At 33.5% G+C, this 18,187-nt stretch overlaps 1 protein-coding gene across 1 annotated transcript in view; it reads left to right on the plus strand.

The window, feature by feature from the left end:
• CACNA1C (calcium voltage-gated channel subunit alpha1 C) overlaps positions 1 to 6,750 on the plus strand; it is a gene marked incomplete at both ends in the record, with an annotated part of 519,540 nt that extends 512,790 nt beyond the window's left edge. Inside the window, one exon of the mRNA XM_081331729.1 lies at positions 6,454 to 6,750. Within this exon, the coding sequence (XP_081187855.1) occupies positions 6,454 to 6,750 (297 nt within the window). The remainder of the gene's footprint in view (positions 1 to 6,453) is intronic.
• Positions 6,751 to 18,187: the final 11,437 nt, after the last annotated feature.

The following is an 18,187-nucleotide window of genomic DNA, read 5'->3' on the forward strand; positions in this document are numbered from 1 at the left end:
ACTAATTATTTTTATCAACTTTATTAAGTTTCAAAGAGAGATAAAACATAGCAGAAAAGTAAAATGGGGGAAAGGGACCAAAAAGGAAAGAAATGTTAAAAAGTGACAAGAAAAAGAAATCAAAGCAAGAAAAAGTTGTCTTCTAACTTTCTTCACTACAGATATAAACATATAATAAAGCAATGTCTTACTCTAGCCTGAAACAAAACACAGAAATCATATAAAATATGTAAGTTAAACAATCAAAATAACACTAGAATTATATAACAAAATAATTTATTACTTTAGTTTAAATATAAACATAAAAGAATATACAGTACACATGTCTAATAATAACAGTAAAAATAGACATTATTTCCATAATCATAATGGATCTAATTATCAAAATCTAAAATCAAATCTTCATTTTTATCTTTCTCAAACAAGAAATCAAAAACTGGTCTCCAAATGGAAACAAACTAGATAAGTTTTATCTTTCATCAAAGTACGGTAGTCAGTATCAATTCTTCTTATTTCACAATTTGCTCTTCAATTGTGGGAATTTGTGTATCTTTCCACCTTTGATATATAAAAGTATCAATGCCATATATAGAAACAAAATCCCATGTTTTCTTTCAATCTGTTTATCCATGATACCTAAAAGCTTCAGATTTCAATTTCAACCATTTTCAATATTTTCTGAATCAAACAATATACTGATCCCAATACGTTTTCAGTCTTATATGTCCACCAAAGGTGATAAAAGATACCTTCACATTGATTACCTTTCCAGCACTCATTTGATATTCCCTTAAACGTCTTTGACAATTTCTCAGAAGTTAAATACCAGCAATATGTCATTTTATAAAAATAAAATTTCATATTATACATCAGTAAAATTTCAATCCATTAGTCCACACATTTTCCCATTGATCAACCATTTATATCCAAAGTTTTTGCCTATTTAATCATATGCACTTTAACTTCATTCTCCTGGTCCATTTTCAATAACTATTTATATAATTTGGCAATGAGAAGTTTGTCATTAGTAGATAATCACTTTCAAAGTCTGTATTTTTATCTACAAAAACAGAATTCTTTTTATCCAGTTTAAATCTTTCTGCCAATTGGTCCTAGGCAACCTAATGACAAATATATCCTTCCTTCTTTAACAGTCTCTTGTTTTTAATCTAGGTTCTCTTTCAGTAACAATCAATAAATCAGCATAAGTAAACAAAGTTGGTATAACTAAAATTTCTCTTCTAAAAAAGGTTTCCAGTGGTGACGGCCATAGAGATTTTAGAACAAAATGTTACTTTATACTATTCCAAACTCAATAAGGCATGTCTAATAAAATGATTTTTAAAATCTATATTAACCTTTGCCATACCACATAGCTGTGCCACCCAAATCTCAACTCATGTTTCTCTAACTCCAATAAATCTATTACTTAAAGTCACCCATTCCTTCATCCATACCAAACAAGATGCCTCAAAATACAGTTTTTAAGTCCAGTAGTCGTAATCCATTGTGTTTCACGTTTTGCAATAATCTATGTTTAATTGATTTCTTACCTTGTCATACAACTATAGAAATTTCTTTGTACCATTGTTTAAAGAGTAAATCAGTTGCCAATACTGGTATAGTCTGAAATAAAAATAACATCCTAAGTAAAACTTTGTCTTTTTTTTTATTGAAAAGTTTTAACATACATTTTATCTTTAACAATCCCCCCTCCCCCTCCCATACCCATCCCTCCCTACCCCTCCCCCCTTCCCCCCCCCCGACTTCCCAGAGCTAAGTACAGGGTATAAAAACACAAAAAAAAAACAATCATAAACATCCAAATGCTAACAACCACAAACTCTAAAATCTATCACTCTCTAGCTCATATAGGATAACTACAAACACTATTACTATTAAATATAAAAAAAAGAAAAAAGAAAAAAAGGATGACTTATTCAAATGCTACATGAAACTTTTAGTCCCATATTTGTTCTGGATATACTCAATCCATTTTCTCCACTCCATAATGTAACGTTCTTGCGAGTGATCTTTCAAATAAGCCGATATCTTTGCCAGGTCTGAAACCTTAAGTCCATTCTTCTATAGTCGGAAGTTCCTCCTTCTTCCAATACTGACCTATTAAGAGTCTTGCTGCCGTAATTAAATTCAACATCAACTTAGTGTCCACAACAGTAGCTTCTGTAATTATACCCAACAGAAAGAATTGCGGACAAAAGTTTATCTTTTGCTTGAAGATCTTCTGCATATTCCACCAAATTTTAATCCAAAAGGCCTTAACCTTTTTGCAAGTCCACCATATATGAAAATATGTTGCATCTTCGTCACCACACCTCCAGCATTTGGGCTGATAGTTCGGATACATACTTGCAAGCTTTTTAGGATCTAAATGCCATCTATAAAACATTTTATAAAAGTTCTCTCTTAAATTTTGAGCTTGTGTAAATTTTACGTTCCTCACCCAAATCTTTTCCCACGTGTCCATTGTAATAACTTCTTGGATATTTTGGGCCCATTTTATCATGCAATCTTTAACAAGTTCTGTTTCTGAATCAATTTCTATCAATGCAAGATATATCCGTTGGATATGTGCAGGACCCTGATTTCTAATTTGCTTTATCAGATTCTCATCAGTCATTGTAAAACCAATTTTCAGATCTTCTTTCCACCTGGCCCGTAGCTGAATATATTGAAACCAAGTTTGAATAATCTTCTCATCTCGCAAGAGATCGTACGGTTTCAGACACCAGACATTTCTTTCCAGACTTAAAATCTCCTTATACGTAGTCACATCATGTTTAAAACCAACATTTATATTTTCTATTGCGTGTTTTGGAATTGCCCACAATGGTATCTTACAATCTAACTTATGTCTATACTTCTTCCAGACTCTCAACAATGCCTGTCTTAAAATATGCACTTTGAACACATTATCTACCTTCTTATCATACAACAAATATGCATGCCAGCCAAATAACAAGTTGTGGCCCTCAAGATTTAATAATCTCTCTTGTGTCAAATTAATCCAATCACTTATTCCTGCTAACGCAGCAGCTTCATAATATAATTTGAGATTGGGCATTTTAAGGCCACCTCTTTCACGAGTATCCTGCATAATCTTAAGTTTAACTCGTGGCCTTTTCCCTGCCCAGACAAATTTATTGATACCTCGCTGCCATTCCTCCAGATTAGAATCTTTCTTAAGAACCGGTATCATTTGAAATAAAAATAAAAATTTAGGCAGGACATTCATTTTCACTGCTGCGATTCGCCTCAACAAAGACAGTTGCAATTTCTCCCAGCTCTCCATTTCTTTTTGAACTTTTCCCCATAATCTTTCATGATTATTTTTATATAACTTTGTATTAGAGGGTGACAAAAACACCCCCAAGTATTTGACCCTCTTGACAATCTCAAATCCAGTTAATCCTTCTAAAAGAGCCCTTTGCGATACTGTCATATTTTTGGCCAGAATTTTAGTTTTTTGTACATTAACTTTAAATCCAGAAACCTTCCCATATTGTATTATTATCTCCATCAGGTCCACAACAGAGTTTTCCGGCTGGGTCACCGTAACAACCAGATCATCTGCGAACGCTCTCAATCTATAATCCTGATCTCTAATTTGTATACCCTTAATTCTTTCCGAGTTCCGTATTTTTACCAATAATATCTCCAATGTTAACACAAATAACAAAGGCGATAACGGACACCCTTGCCTTGTGCCCTTCTCAATATTACAAGCTTCAGTCAAGCTATTGTTAACTATTATTCGGGCAGTTTGTTTTTGATATAATGCCCTAATTGGTTGCAAAAATTTATCCCCAAAATTCATTTTATCTAGAACTTTCATCAAAAATTGCCAATTCAATTGATCAAAAGCTTTTTCAGCATCTAAAAAAATTAGCGTCGCAGGGATCTGGTTGTTCCTTTCCAAAAACTCTAACACATCAACTATATGCCTCACATTATTTTTCATTTGCCTACCACTAATAAACCCAGTTTGATCCCCATGAATCACCTGTTGCAGAACCCTCATCAGTCTATTAGCCAACACCTTAGCAAATATCTTATAATCTGTATTTAAAAGTGATATCGGTCTATAATTTTTAACTTGAGTAGCATCTTGATCTTCCTTCGGTATCAAAGAGATAAAAGCAGTTCTCCAAGACGGAGGCACCTTTCCCCCTCTCTGAATTATCTGAAACAGCTCCTTTAACGGCTTTATCAACTCCATTTGTAAATTTTTGTAGTAAACCGCAGTCAAACCATCCGTACCTGGTGCTTTATCCAACTTCAATTCCTTAATTGCTGTAAGAATTTCTTCTTCTGTTATCAATTGGTTAATCTCCTCTTTTTGTACCTGCGTAAGAACCGGGATGCTAGCATTCTCCAAATATACATCAATATCTTTTTCATTAATCTTCTCCTTAGCATATAATTTAGAATAAAAGTCCAGAAAGGCCTCCTTAATAAGATCCTATTGAAACAGAACCTTTCCCTTATGTTCAATTTTATCTATATTAGAAGCCCTTTGCTTTTTCCTTAGTCTATAAGCTAGCCATCTACCTGGCTTGTTAGCATTGCAAAAAGTATTATGCCTAGCAAACCGCAAATTGGTTGCCACTTGGTCAGCCATTAATTTATCAAATTGTCCTCTTAATAGCTTAATAACCTCCTTAGTCTTCACATCCAATGGGTTCAAAATCAAGGCCTTTTCTTTTTCCCTAAAACTTTGTCTTAATAACATCCCATCCAACAGTGAGAAGTATAGTTTATCCCATCTCACTAGTCTTTCTGAATGTCATTCCATATTTTAATTTATTCCGAAACAACATACAATTCATGTTAGTTTAATCCCTAGTACTTAACCTTATTAATTTTAACACCTGTGTTTTTCATTAAAATATTTTAATCTCTCTCAATATTATTGTAAAAATTTTATAGTCATTATTCAAGAATGAAATTGGTCTATAAATCTTATTAAAACCAAATCTTGTCCTTCCTCAGTAATAAAACAATATTTGCCTCTTTCCGGGAATCTGGTATGGCACACTTAGTATATATTAAAGTTTTTAGCTGCATCACTTTTTTAAGTGGAATTAAAAGTTGATCCTCAAAACATTTCCAGCATAAACTCAAAAATCTGCTTTCCCTGTTTTAATTTTCATTATAACTTCTGAGGTTTCAAAAGCAGTTATTGGGCTATTCATAATTTGTTTCTGAGCTTGTGTACGCTTAGGTAAATTCTGTTTATTCAAATAATTATCCATCTCCTTTCCAATAGTTCCAAGGAGACTTCCTGTCTCCTATATACATTTGAATAATAATGCATTATCTACTACAGTGTTATTACCTTCTTGAATTTTTAGGGTTTTTTTCTTTCTGTTTTCTCAGTTTATAAGCCAACTGTCTCCCTGGTATGTTGGCAAATTCAGTAATTTCATTAATTTGGTTTCTATTTCTTGTACAATTAACATCTATAATTGTTGCTATAAAAGTTTGATTTGATATAAAATGGAGGAATCTGTTGATGCTTTCCATAGTTCATCTTTTCTTTGAATTTCCTCTAGAATAGTTTGCATTTTTCTTGTGTTTAATTTCAGAATTATACTGAATAAAACACCTTGTCATTGCAGCTTTACTAGCATCTCAGGCAATCTTTAATTCTGTGTCTTTGTCAGGGTTGCTATAAAAAACCTCATTTAATTTTTTTTTCAATTCTCTACTACACAGTCTTTTTGAAGTAATGCTTCATTTAATTTCCATCTGAAAATGGTAAATTTTGTCTTTAGTATTAATTTAACTGGACTGTGGTCAGAAAAAGTCTTTGATAAAATGCCTACTTGGACTATATATTAGCCAAAGTTTTTGAAATCCATATCAAATCAATTCTTGAAAAAGATTTGTTTTTCTGAAAAAAGTATACTCTCTTGAATTTTCTATTTTTCTGTCTCCAAGAAACTCTACCAATGCCAAATTGTTCATCAAGTAAAAACAAAATTGATAACCTACCCTGATTGGATTTAATTCCCTTACTAGTTGTTCTATCAAACTAGGAAGGGATACGCCATTCCAATGCCCCAATGTATACCAATTCTGGTATAAAAAAAAGACAATTGATTCATCAAGTATTTTAAAAAAAATATCTTTATCATCATGTGGTACATATACCGTAATCTAATACAAATATATTTAATCCCATGCATCCCACAGCCACATATCTAGCATCTGTCAATTAAAGATGTGGGTTCACTTGCAATTTTATATATACGGTAAAACAATCACACTGGGCTTTTTGAATTTGCAGATATAAATTCATCTCTTTATTTATCAAGTGTTTTGTATCTTTTTTTTCTTTCACTGATTTCTTTGCTCCTTGCTATAACAGTGATATTAATACTGATATTCACTTTTGTTCCTTGTGTTTGATGTCCTGGATTATAAAAGGTCTTGATTTCGGAAGGACTGATGCAGTTTGCTCAAGATCCAAAGTTCATTGAGGTTACCACCCAAGAACTAGCTGATGCCTGTGACTTGACAATAGAAGAGATGGAGAATGCTGCAGACAACATTCTCAATGGTAACAGCAAACCAAGCCCCAATGGCAACCTCTTGCCTTTTGTTAACTGCAGGGACTCAGGGCAGGACTGTATGGGTGAAGAAGCAGAAGCAGCCCAAAACCCAGATTGTAGGAAAAGTCAAGAGGAGTCTAAGGATACCAGGATTTATATCAGCAGCCTGTAGTTGCTGAAGCTGAAAGTGATGCTGGTTTTTTAATTTGTTTCAATGTTCCTAATGGGTTTGTTTCAGAAGTGCCTCACTGTTCTCGTGACCAGGAGTAACCAGAACAGCATTCTTCATTTATTTCTGTCGAGAAGAATTGCAGAGTTGGGTGGTGTAAGAGAGCTTTTCAGGAGTGAATATACAACCCCAGCATGTGTCCGTAAAGGAAGAATCAGGAGAAGTAAAAGGCAGTGTGTCAGCTCCCTTCTTTTTTCAGTCCCTGCACAAGGAACAACAGCTGCTTCCTGAATGTGAAGGAAAACCTCAACTTCCTGTGGATGGCTGTAGCCAAAAGGACACTGTATCAAGCGGGTGTCTTTCAATTCTGCTTGTACAAAAAGGAATCATTTTGCACATGTTCTGTATGAGCCTCACTGTCTCCATAAAGCCAAGACCCTTCTGATCTACAAGTGGAATAGACTTCTGCAACAGATCCCACTCATTGCTGAGGAGAAGGAAGCAGAAGTTGCAAGATAGGAGATGCAGGTGGCAATATTGCAGATATTTCTTGATGGAAATGCAGAGACTCCCAGGCAGTCTTCTCTGCCAACCAATCAGAGCTCAGGCAGTCATCTCTGCCAAATTGAGTTCAAGACAGTTAGCTGTGCAAATGGCTCCAAGAGCATGAAGCCAGCTCTGTCAAAAGGAGTTCAGGCAACCCGCCCATTTCTAAGAGAGGTGGTGATGGGCTTATGTAGATCTCTCCTTGTTCTTGCTATTTAATATTTTCTTGAAAGCATGTTCCAATTTTTATTTTTGGATACTTTATTTTATTGTATTTTATTTTTTAAGGGAGAGGGATGGAGTGTTTACAGAGTTTTGTAATCACCTGCCTTTTTGTTTTTCACCTTCACAAATGTTTAACATTGATTTATTTTTTTGTTTTTGTTTTCCTCCACTGACATTTGGTAGAAGCTAATGATATTAGGAGTTTTGCCAATCATAATGTATACCAGACTTTGTAATTTTATTTGAAGTAATGAAAATTTCCTTTTTTTGTTGTTGTTTTATAATTTAAAGATAGTAGGCAATGCACTTGATATAATCTTGCACATATGAATGATTGATTTGGATTCTTTATAGTACTAGGTATATTTGCAATGTGTGCACGAATGAGCAGGACTGGGTGAATGAGTGAGCAAGTGAATACACACTTGAAAGTGTGCAACTTGATACAGTTCTCCATTTCCTGGTTATAACTGAAGGAGAGCTTTATCTGGGGTGATTTGAGTGCAAAAATAAATCACTGTCTCTGCTTTTGAAAGGGGAATCAGTAACTCTTTGCATTTTCTGTTCCACAAGATATGCAAAAACAATGCAATAATATTAATTTTGAATAAAATGTGTGAATTGTGCTGGCATTAAAACTGTATAGAAAAACAAAACAAGGGGATTAAAAACAAACAAAAACAACCAAGTGAGAAGGAGTTATATTTCAATATATTCCGTGTGATGTTTTATTGCATTGATAATGTTTCTGTTGAAGAAACCGTAATACTTGAATTCAGGTCAGTTTCAGTATTTTTCAACTATTTTTTTAAACTGAATAGCAATTGTGCCAAGCAAATATAATGAATTAAGTTTGTTTAAGGGAAAAATAACAATTCTTGTATATTTTGCTGCATGTAAAGTAAATCATTTCGTATTTGGAGTGTGCCAAGCTTTACCTTTGAACTTTAAGTGCTTTTCTACATGTGGTTGGGGAAAGGGTATACTATTTTTTTTCTTTTTTTAATTTGTATAATGAACAAAGTGTACCTAGTGCTAAGTAATTATCCTGCAACCCACTGACAGGTTGAACATTAACTGATTTTGCATATCTTGTGTTCATTTTCGTTATTCTGCACTTTCTTAAACATGCATGATAATGAATTGGGAAGACTATCTTGCATTTTGAAGCTATGGATTCTTATCCAGCTTTCTTCTTTTGCATAGTTTCTCTCAGTGATTCTCCTAATTAAAGATGAATAATTCCATATGCTAGGATAATCAAATATATCCAATCCTGTAAACTGAGCTGGCATCAGCAACTGGGACGGGAGTATCAACTTTTTATTATATGCTGCAAATATTATAGTGATTATTGTTATGACATCAAATAATGATCATCAGGAGTTGAATAATTGCTATAAATTCAGTAGGACAGTGTACCTTTAACCAAAGTTTGTATGTGTAGAGAAGCTTCACTTGTGTACTTCAGAAGACTAGTTAAATATTTTTCATGGTAAAATAAAAGGGAAAGAAACACAGATTAAAGAAAATAAATAACAATTTAACACATGGCCCATACGAAACAGGAATAAGATGCACAAGAATAAAATGAAGAATAACATAACAATAGTGACATGGCTAAGAAGTATTTAGAGATTGTGATTAAGTTGATATGTCAGAAATCTCATAATGAATAAGACAAGAATTTTATATTGTATTATATTAACTGATTAAAAAACATAGAATGTAATTATCATTTTCCAAAACTGAATTTAACTGAGAATACTTCATAAAACTATAAAGAACAAATACAGAAAGATGTGATATGGTAACATACTAACAAAAGATAGAAATATTGACCCCTTTCAAATATTTAAAAGCAGGTTCTGTAGCCTCAGTTCATGTATTCATACATACAGCAATGTAGTACAGTACTTGGAAATGTTTGAGCATATCTATTATCACCTACCTCCTGATCATAAGGAAAGCATTTTGGTATAATACATCAACCACTTGTTTGAGAATTAGTAGAATAATTTGAGTAGCTTATTAATATTGTAATTGTAATTATATGCTACTCAGGATTAAAACATAGTTCAAATTCAACAGTTGGAAACTCTTCTGCAGGCCCACATGCTCAATATAACACAGGTCTCAAAAGAGGAGGGGATACATGCGTCATGATATATATTCATGATGTAGAAAACATATATAATTCACAGGCCAAAGGTAATTTGATGTAAATATTTCAAAGTTTCTAAGCAACTTCCTTCACAGAAGATAGATGAGTACTTTTTGGAGATGCTACTCACAGTAAATGTTATTTTCAGAAAAGAAACAAATGTCACCACCTACCCTACATGTAGGAACCCAACCTGTTAATAATCTTTGATTCTCTTAATACTGAAATTCAGATTTCTTCCAAATCAAATCAAATCAGTAAAAACTACTCTAGAGTGCTGTTTAGAATACTGTTTATACACCATGTACAGCCCCCTTCAAAATTATAAAGTTGAACATTTAAACTTTTTATAATCCTTGGTTAATGCAGAAATCCAAATTAAACTTTCAGAAAAATGGTTTCTAATATTTATCTACTGGAATACATCCAAAAAGAAGCACCATCTCTCTGGGTAATTGGTTTCATCATCAAACAGCTCTTAACAGTTAGGATACTCTTACTAAAAGTTATTTTGAATCTGTCTTCCTATAGCCTAAATCTATTATATCATCCGTTGCACTCTGGGAATGAGAGAACTGATTTCTGACTTTTTTTATGCAGTGTTTTTTCAGGTATTTGAAGAGTGCTGTTACGTTTTTTTTCCTAAGGCCATCCATAGTACTCCACCAATCTTTATCTGAGTCATCTTATACAATATTTTACTCCAATCTGAAGGAACCACCCATGAGAATCATGTTCAAGCCAGCTCTGTATCCATTCATATACCATCCTATACTTCATTAATTTGCTAATCAGCATGTCATGGAGTAGTACTTTGACAAATGTTTGCTGAAATCAAAATATATTGTTCTCACTAATCTGTCATATTTATTTTACCATTTGTTTCTATGTGATAGTACATTCAGAAGTGTGAAAGCATATCACTTTATTGAGATTTCTTTTAAACTCCAGTCATTCAAAAATATCCTACAATAAATTATTTTGGATACTTAGCATCATTGCTTTTTATCTTCACAGTACAAAACCAAATTTCTTCTGCTATATTAAAACCCTATGTTTATCAGCAAATAAAACCCCCACTGATCCTTTTATTTTTTGAAAGCACTAGTTATTAGTCAGTATCTGACATAGAACAAAGCACATTGAAATCAATGGTTCCAAATATTCCTTATTCTGTTCTGCACTGTAACTATTCTTTTTCTTTAGGTACTTATGCTCCATTCTTCAAAGCAACCCCCCCTTACTTTTACTATGAACATAATAAATAGTCATTAATTCTATTGAAAGTTTCAAAAGCCCTGCAAAATGTTTTTAAATATCTAAAATATTTATAATTATTTATAAATAAATCTTGCTCACTAAAATCTTTGTGCATGTTACTCATAAAACATAAAATAGTTTACCTGAAATTAGAAATTGGCTATCAGTCAATAAATATATCTATCTATAAGACAAAGATACAAAATCTGCCTGAGAAATTACTTCCTTTCCTCCCTCTCTCCCTCCCTCCCTCATTGGCATATTCTAGGAAATGCCTGCAAAACTTCTACATATATTAAAAGCATATTATGCCACCATTTTTTCCAGTTTTATTTATCTAGTCTTCCCCTTGATATCATCATGGGGGGCTAGTTCATATCAGCATCTTGATCACTAGGTTGTAGTGCCTTGGAGTAAACTCAAACTTAATGAGAAGTACTTCTAAGTACAATTGTGTTAGTTGTGATTTTGACCTTGGGTACAGAAATTGCGCAAGCACATGAGCCAGAGCATACATGTTCTTGTGAGCTAATTTAAATTGCTGACTTTTGGCTATAATACAGAATTCCCCAAGCACCCATTAACTGAGATAATTCATTTATTATTCAACCACAGTAGATGAAACATCAGAAAGTAAAACTTCACATTGCCTAAAGCTCAAAGATACATTACATTGTGTAGAATATGAACAATGTGAACCTCAAGACCAAATGCTATAAATCTACAATATGGCTTATTCCCATAGTAGCATACTGCAAGTCCAGAAAACATTAATGTTTCTGTACACATTTATTTCAGATTATCATGAAATTTTCCCAAATTTTCTGGGGCTTCTAATATTGCATTGATAGCATATTAAAAAAACATATTGTTAAAGATAAAATGTATTGTAAAACTTTTCAATAAAAAAAAACATATTGCTACTCAGATATCTCAGAAACAGCTTAAAGCTTTTCACCAAAGTTAGTTCACACTAATTAGTTCATCAGTTGTATAAGCACTCAATTGGCAAGAAATCTTAATACATACTCATATACTAATAAATATACACAGTAGTCCTAAAGTGTATGCTATCATCCTCAATACAAATATATATTACAAATTCTGATGAACAAGGAATAAGATTAAAAACAACTAGTTGAATTATTTTATACCAGCTGTGAAAATATTTTGAAGGGTTAAAATATGCAATTACAAAATTATTATTTGTGATAACTTTACCTTTTTACCAATGTCAATGTGTTTTCAGATCAAGCTCAGCTACTGGTGACTTACATGGAAACACACATATTTTTATGTGATAAACAAGTGGTTTGCTAATGCCCTCTTTCAATATTTTTTTTACTTCCCAGTTATACTTCCAAGGTTTCCCTCCTTAGCTTCATAAATCAACCAAGGTCAGCTAGGTGCTGCCAGGATCTTTTATTTACAAGATTGAAATCCACAGGTAGCATATTACCAGTGTAACTGGTCATATATGGTGCTATTTCCTTATCTCCTGTGGTATATAAGCACCTTTCCCCAGTGTTTGCAAATGCCAAATTGCTTGGTTATTTAATTGGTATAAGAATTAAATTGTGACATTGCACATTCAGGTAAAACACAGCTGCAGTAAGTGATGGCATAAATAACAGTGCCAGATCTATACAAAAAGAATACAAGAAGCATGTTCTCCAGATGACAGTGAAGAATAAGTCAATTATGAATTGATCAAAAGGGAATTATTTCTGTACTTATCAAATAGTATATGAACTAATCTATTTATATTGCTAATTTCTGCATATTTGCTAACATGTTTTGAGACTATATATTGAACGATTATTCTAAAAGGCTCTTATCTGAACTATTCATTTGTGTATATTCTCTATGCCTCATATAAATATGCATAATAATTTTTATGCAAGTTACAGTCAAAATAAGTGGTAACATTCCCAAAGCCTAGGGAACAGCATTATTTTGTGCTTATGTAAAAGAAAAGAACTATGAGTGCTCAAAGATCTGAAAAAGGATAATATTTAGGGTAAGTTATTTTACCATGATTATGGATTTGGGATATTAGTTACATCTCCAATTAAGAAAAAATCAATATTCAGCTTGGTAGCAACACTTGCTTCATTTCTGAAAACTATCAGTATTTATGAGCACTAACATATTAGTCCCAATTAGCATCCTTTCAGATGTTGGTCAGTGAAAACAAAACTGTATCCTGTAGCGGTTTAAGTGAGAAATTGGTGGATTAAAGGGAAGAATTTGCTGGTGCCAGCACATTTTGCTGGTGGATAGTTGACAGTTCAGCTCACATGGCTGTAACCTAGAAAGAGAGAAACTTCAAATGGGTATGAGCAAAGAGCTACTGCCTCCTTTAAACGGGGCAGAGTTTGGGGCACAGTCGAAAAAAGATTTGACTTCATAACATGTTCTTTTCCCTTTGTATTGAGCTTATATGCTGGATACAATCATTGCACTGCAGCTGGAAGCTTTACAGAACCTAAAGACTGGGCTGTTTCTTAGAAGGAAAAATGCAAGCATCACTCTTGAGTTTGTCTACTTGTGCAACAACTAAAGACATTGATTGCAAATACCAAGATTTCCATCTTCCCCAGCCAGCTTTGTATTTCCACCAGATCAATTATTTTGGATGTATTTTTTTCCTTCCTTCTGCTGTATGATTTAAATGATGGGAGGGAACAGGGATTAATGATCCAGAGCAGGAGTTCCCTTAGCCCCAGAATTTCTCTGCATCGTCTACCTCTTCCAGTGAACACACATGATGAAGAAGTTTATGATTATGATGATGCAGATACTGCTGCTACTGCAAGGGATCCAATCTGCTTTATTAACCAAACTCCCACTGTCTGAGGAAGCAGCCAAAGGAGCACTATGTACAGGATTGCATCTATTCTGCTTTGTTTTCTATCCCTGGCCCCATATCATTGATGACTATGAAGACAACAACAACAACAAAAAAGGGCAAATGCATTTTTTTACATTTCTTGATAATTTTCAAAGCAATGTATCATTGCTTTCTTTAAATTGATGCCAATATAACAATTGTATGGGTCTCAGCCAGCCTCCTGTGTCTTTTTCTGACTTAGAGTTTGAGATCTTTCTATGAAAAATTCATACTTATATACAAATATAATTTGACAAGCCAAAAGAAACTTTTAGGCAATACAAAATCTACTAGCTGATTAGTTACTGAGATAAATTGAAGTTTCTTAAATACTTATTTAAAAAACACACATTATCCTATAGAGAAAGCCCTCATATATGATCCATGTTCTACACTGCTTTCTATGTATTTGTGTCAAAACATTACAGTATGCATGTGTATACACACACATACATACATAGTAAGATTTTTCATTAAAGAAAAATTGTGGAACAGTATAAGTGAACAACTGAGTTATTACACATGAATGGTTTTACATTTCACAAATAAAATAATATTTTACAATGTCTATGGAGATTCTCAGTCATCCAGGTCATAGTTATCCCAAAGGTGCTTTTTCACGAGGCAACAGGACTTTCTTGTTTTCTTTCAAGATGTTTCACTTCTCATCCAAGAAGCTTCTTCAGCTCTGACTAGATGGTGGGGAATGGAAGGGTTTATACTCCTTGCAGACAGCTGGTCATTTGCATTCTTTTAGTCGTTGAAGCCACCTGGAGGTCTATCTGTGTCATTAGGGTAACCTGAATAGTGCAAATGCATGTGGAGCCTTTTAGGAACTGCTGAAAGGAATTTCAGCAGTCCTTTCAGCAGTTCCAAGAAGGCTCCATACCATTGCATTGCTCAGCTGACCCTGATGACAGATAAACCTCCAAATGGCCTCAACGACTCTAAAAGAATGCAAATGATCAGCTGTCTGCAAGGAGTATAAACTCTTCCATTCCCCACCATCCAGTCAGTGCTGAAGAAGCTTCTTGGATGAAAAGTGAAACATCTTCAAAGAAAAAACAAAGTCCAGTTGCCTTGTGAAAAAGTACCTCTGGATATTTTACAATGTCTAGAAAACAGATTATTATAGTTTAATATTTATATAGGCCTTCAAAATCCTCTTGCAGAAAAAGATGAGATGCTAACAGAAATGTACATAGGGAACTGTTATAAGAATAGAGAACAACATTAACCATTGACCTAATAGGTATTGCAATCCAAGGTAACCAAAGCTATTTATTGCATGAAAGGTAATCAGAATTATATTTCCGGAAGGTACCTCTATTATTATTTGTTCAATAGAAATCAGGAAATGCAAGTGATGTGGACAGGTCTGCGATCAAAAGTATATTTGTGTTGCTATCATGACTGCTGACTGTCAGCAGTTCAGCAGTTCGAGTCTCACAGGCTCAAGGTTGACTCAACCTTCCATCTTTCTGAGGTCGATAAAATGAGGAGCCAGATTGTTGGAGGTAATATGCTGATTCTGTAAAATGCTTAGAGAGGACTGTAAAGCACCGTGAAGCGGTATATAATTCCATTGCTAAACGCTATAATGAAACAATGTTCTGGATTAAATTAGACTTTCAAAATACAGTACATAAGGTTTGTAAGAATTGTAAGAGTATCTTACAATTTCCTATATCAAAATTGACTGGATATAGTCACCTTTAACTTGAAAGGGGGGAAAAAATTAGCCACATTTTATGTAACAATACTCATTACAAGTATGAAATGATAAAAATCAAGAGTTCATGAACATTTATGAGATTGGATCAGATCCCCTTCTTCCTCTGAAATGACTGCTGCTGACAAGAGAAATCTGCAAGGGAGAATGATAATGTAGTCTAAACACAATAATACAAAAAGGCAGGTATTTTTTCAGAGAAACTGGACCCGTATTTAGCATAGGCTACAGGGACTACAGCACATAGTATGTCTTTACATGCAGCTTATTCTGTATTGTATCAAATAGTGTAAGTTGATGAATAACCAACTCTGAAAAATCAACTCTGATCCTGGGTGCAGTAATACTGACAAGATGTGGAGATCAGGTGCAACAGCACACCCCCAATATGAGCACCAAAGAGTGGAGAATTTTTCTTTTCTTGTATGCTCCATTCAGGCTGCTTCCTCTCCCCACTTTTATCGTTGTCTGTTTTTTAAAAACTATTTCTAAATTAATTTGGGGTTTGTTTTTTTTTAAAAAATGCCATTTATTCAGCACATGTTGAGAAGGTTTTGGTCCCTTTTTCTTTTTTTACAAAATAGCATTCTTTCCATAGCTAGAATACTTTTGATTGCACATTTCAGTGCCCTACCTATGAGTAAGGGGACACTAAGTTTCTTTTTAAAATAAACAAATATGAACTAAAATAAAATAGGGTTATGTATTCTACATACTTTTAAGGTACTCTAATTCAGGATTTTAGCTAAGCAATGCTTCCAAGCAGAGCATTCCAGTTTCCATTACCAATATTGTTTTTCTTTAAAATTCTGTCACAGTTCTGACATTCTAAACTGCATGCTCCTCAACTTCATGTGGCTGGTCTTGATAGCAATGAAATTGTATTTTTAACATTTAAATTTTCACGGCTGCTGATGTCTCTGTTACTCAATGTCATTGTTATCAATCATCTGATCAGTAACTGTTAGGATTTGATACTAGAAGGGAGATGGAGGAATAATCACTAATGCCATTCTTAAATGGTTTTATTGTCAGAAAATAGGGCAACCATCAGATTCAGCACACAGAATTTTCAAAATTTTTGCTCACATCTAGCAGTCATCAGATTTTTGCAACTTAGAACTCGTAGTCCTATCAGAAAACGTTTTCTCCCAAACTCTTAACTGATGACTATTAAGGCTACTAGGCACACACTGTCTTAATCAAATTAAAAGTGGAGATTAGTACAGAAAAAATGCCTAGCAACATAGTTGAGAGATATGCTGGTTACCCTACTTAATTTATTTTTATTTATTTTTATATTTATTTTAATTTTAGGTTATTTCACCTCAGTTTCTGACAGTATTGTATAGGTTTTAACATGCTGCTCCATTATCTTGTGTTACTGGCATGCACATTCTTTGTTACATCTTGTACTACCAATACTCAAGAAAGAATACCATTCAAATCATGCTATCGGTATGAATTTACTAATTTATTGTATATTTATATAATCCCCCCTTCCTACTTTGAATGAACCATGCAAATCTAGATAAAACAAATTTTATTAAATGCAAAACAAATAATTAAATGCATTTAATTATTCAAAAATAATCTTCCTAAATGTCTTACAAACTTAAATCCGTTTAAAAATGAAAATAGTTATGTTTTTGAAGGTAATAAAAATAATAAAACTGTTTTTATATGTACTTGGCCCATTATCACCAGTTACTTAACAAGAAATTTTATTACAAAACCAATCAATAATCTATACTTTCAGCGCAGATAAGTCATTCCATCTTATTAAAAACAAAACGCCCATTGAGCTTTAGGATTCTCACAGATCTTAATCATGAAATAAAAGTAAAAACTCCAATCTGGCAAAAAGAAGAAAGAAGCATGTAAATATCTGAATTACAGAAAAAAGGAACCTCTGTCCTCAACTGAGACCCTGGCATGTGCTTTTCAATACTGCTTTTCCCTTTTCCACCCACTTATTTCTACTCACAGCAGACAACCTATATCAGTCCTCTGCTTCTGGTAACAATTTATTTCAGACAGGCATTTCACAGTTGCAAGGGCTAAATACAGAATTCTACAACCCAGAAAATCTATTGAAGAACTGTCTAGGATATTTATTTATATATTTATTTGCTTACTTACTTGTTAATTATAGCTGGGCACATATGTGTTATGGACCAAAATTGCAGATGAACAAATCTCACATTTTCATTTTTCAATGACTAGGGAAGATTTATGTAATTGCTGATTGATAAATGGAGGTCAGACCAATTCCAAAATGAAAAAAGGGGGGGAATCCTCCTGTTACATTTTCTGAGAACTTTTACATAAATTGTTGCCAGGCAATGTGCTTAGCCACAACTGCTAGTGTTGTACTGTAGCTAGAAACAATTTCCATAAAAGATTTAAGGGGAAGGCAAAAACCAAGGCTCCCCATTTCCTCTGTATGTGTAACTGAATATGTGTGGTTAACCAAGATACATAAATAGGTCCTCTTTCTTCTTCCATAACTTTGTTAGGGATACTTGGCAATCAAGACTAACCATTCCAGAAATTTTTGGAAAAGGGCAGAAAAAGGATCTGTTTGTTCTCTTCCAGATCCCTAAAAGTGGGGCAGTGG

The sequence above is a fragment of the Vipera berus genome (assembly GCF_964194415.1).
Source record: "Vipera berus genome assembly, chromosome: 6".
Taxonomy (NCBI): Eukaryota; Metazoa; Chordata; class Lepidosauria; order Squamata; family Viperidae; genus Vipera; species Vipera berus.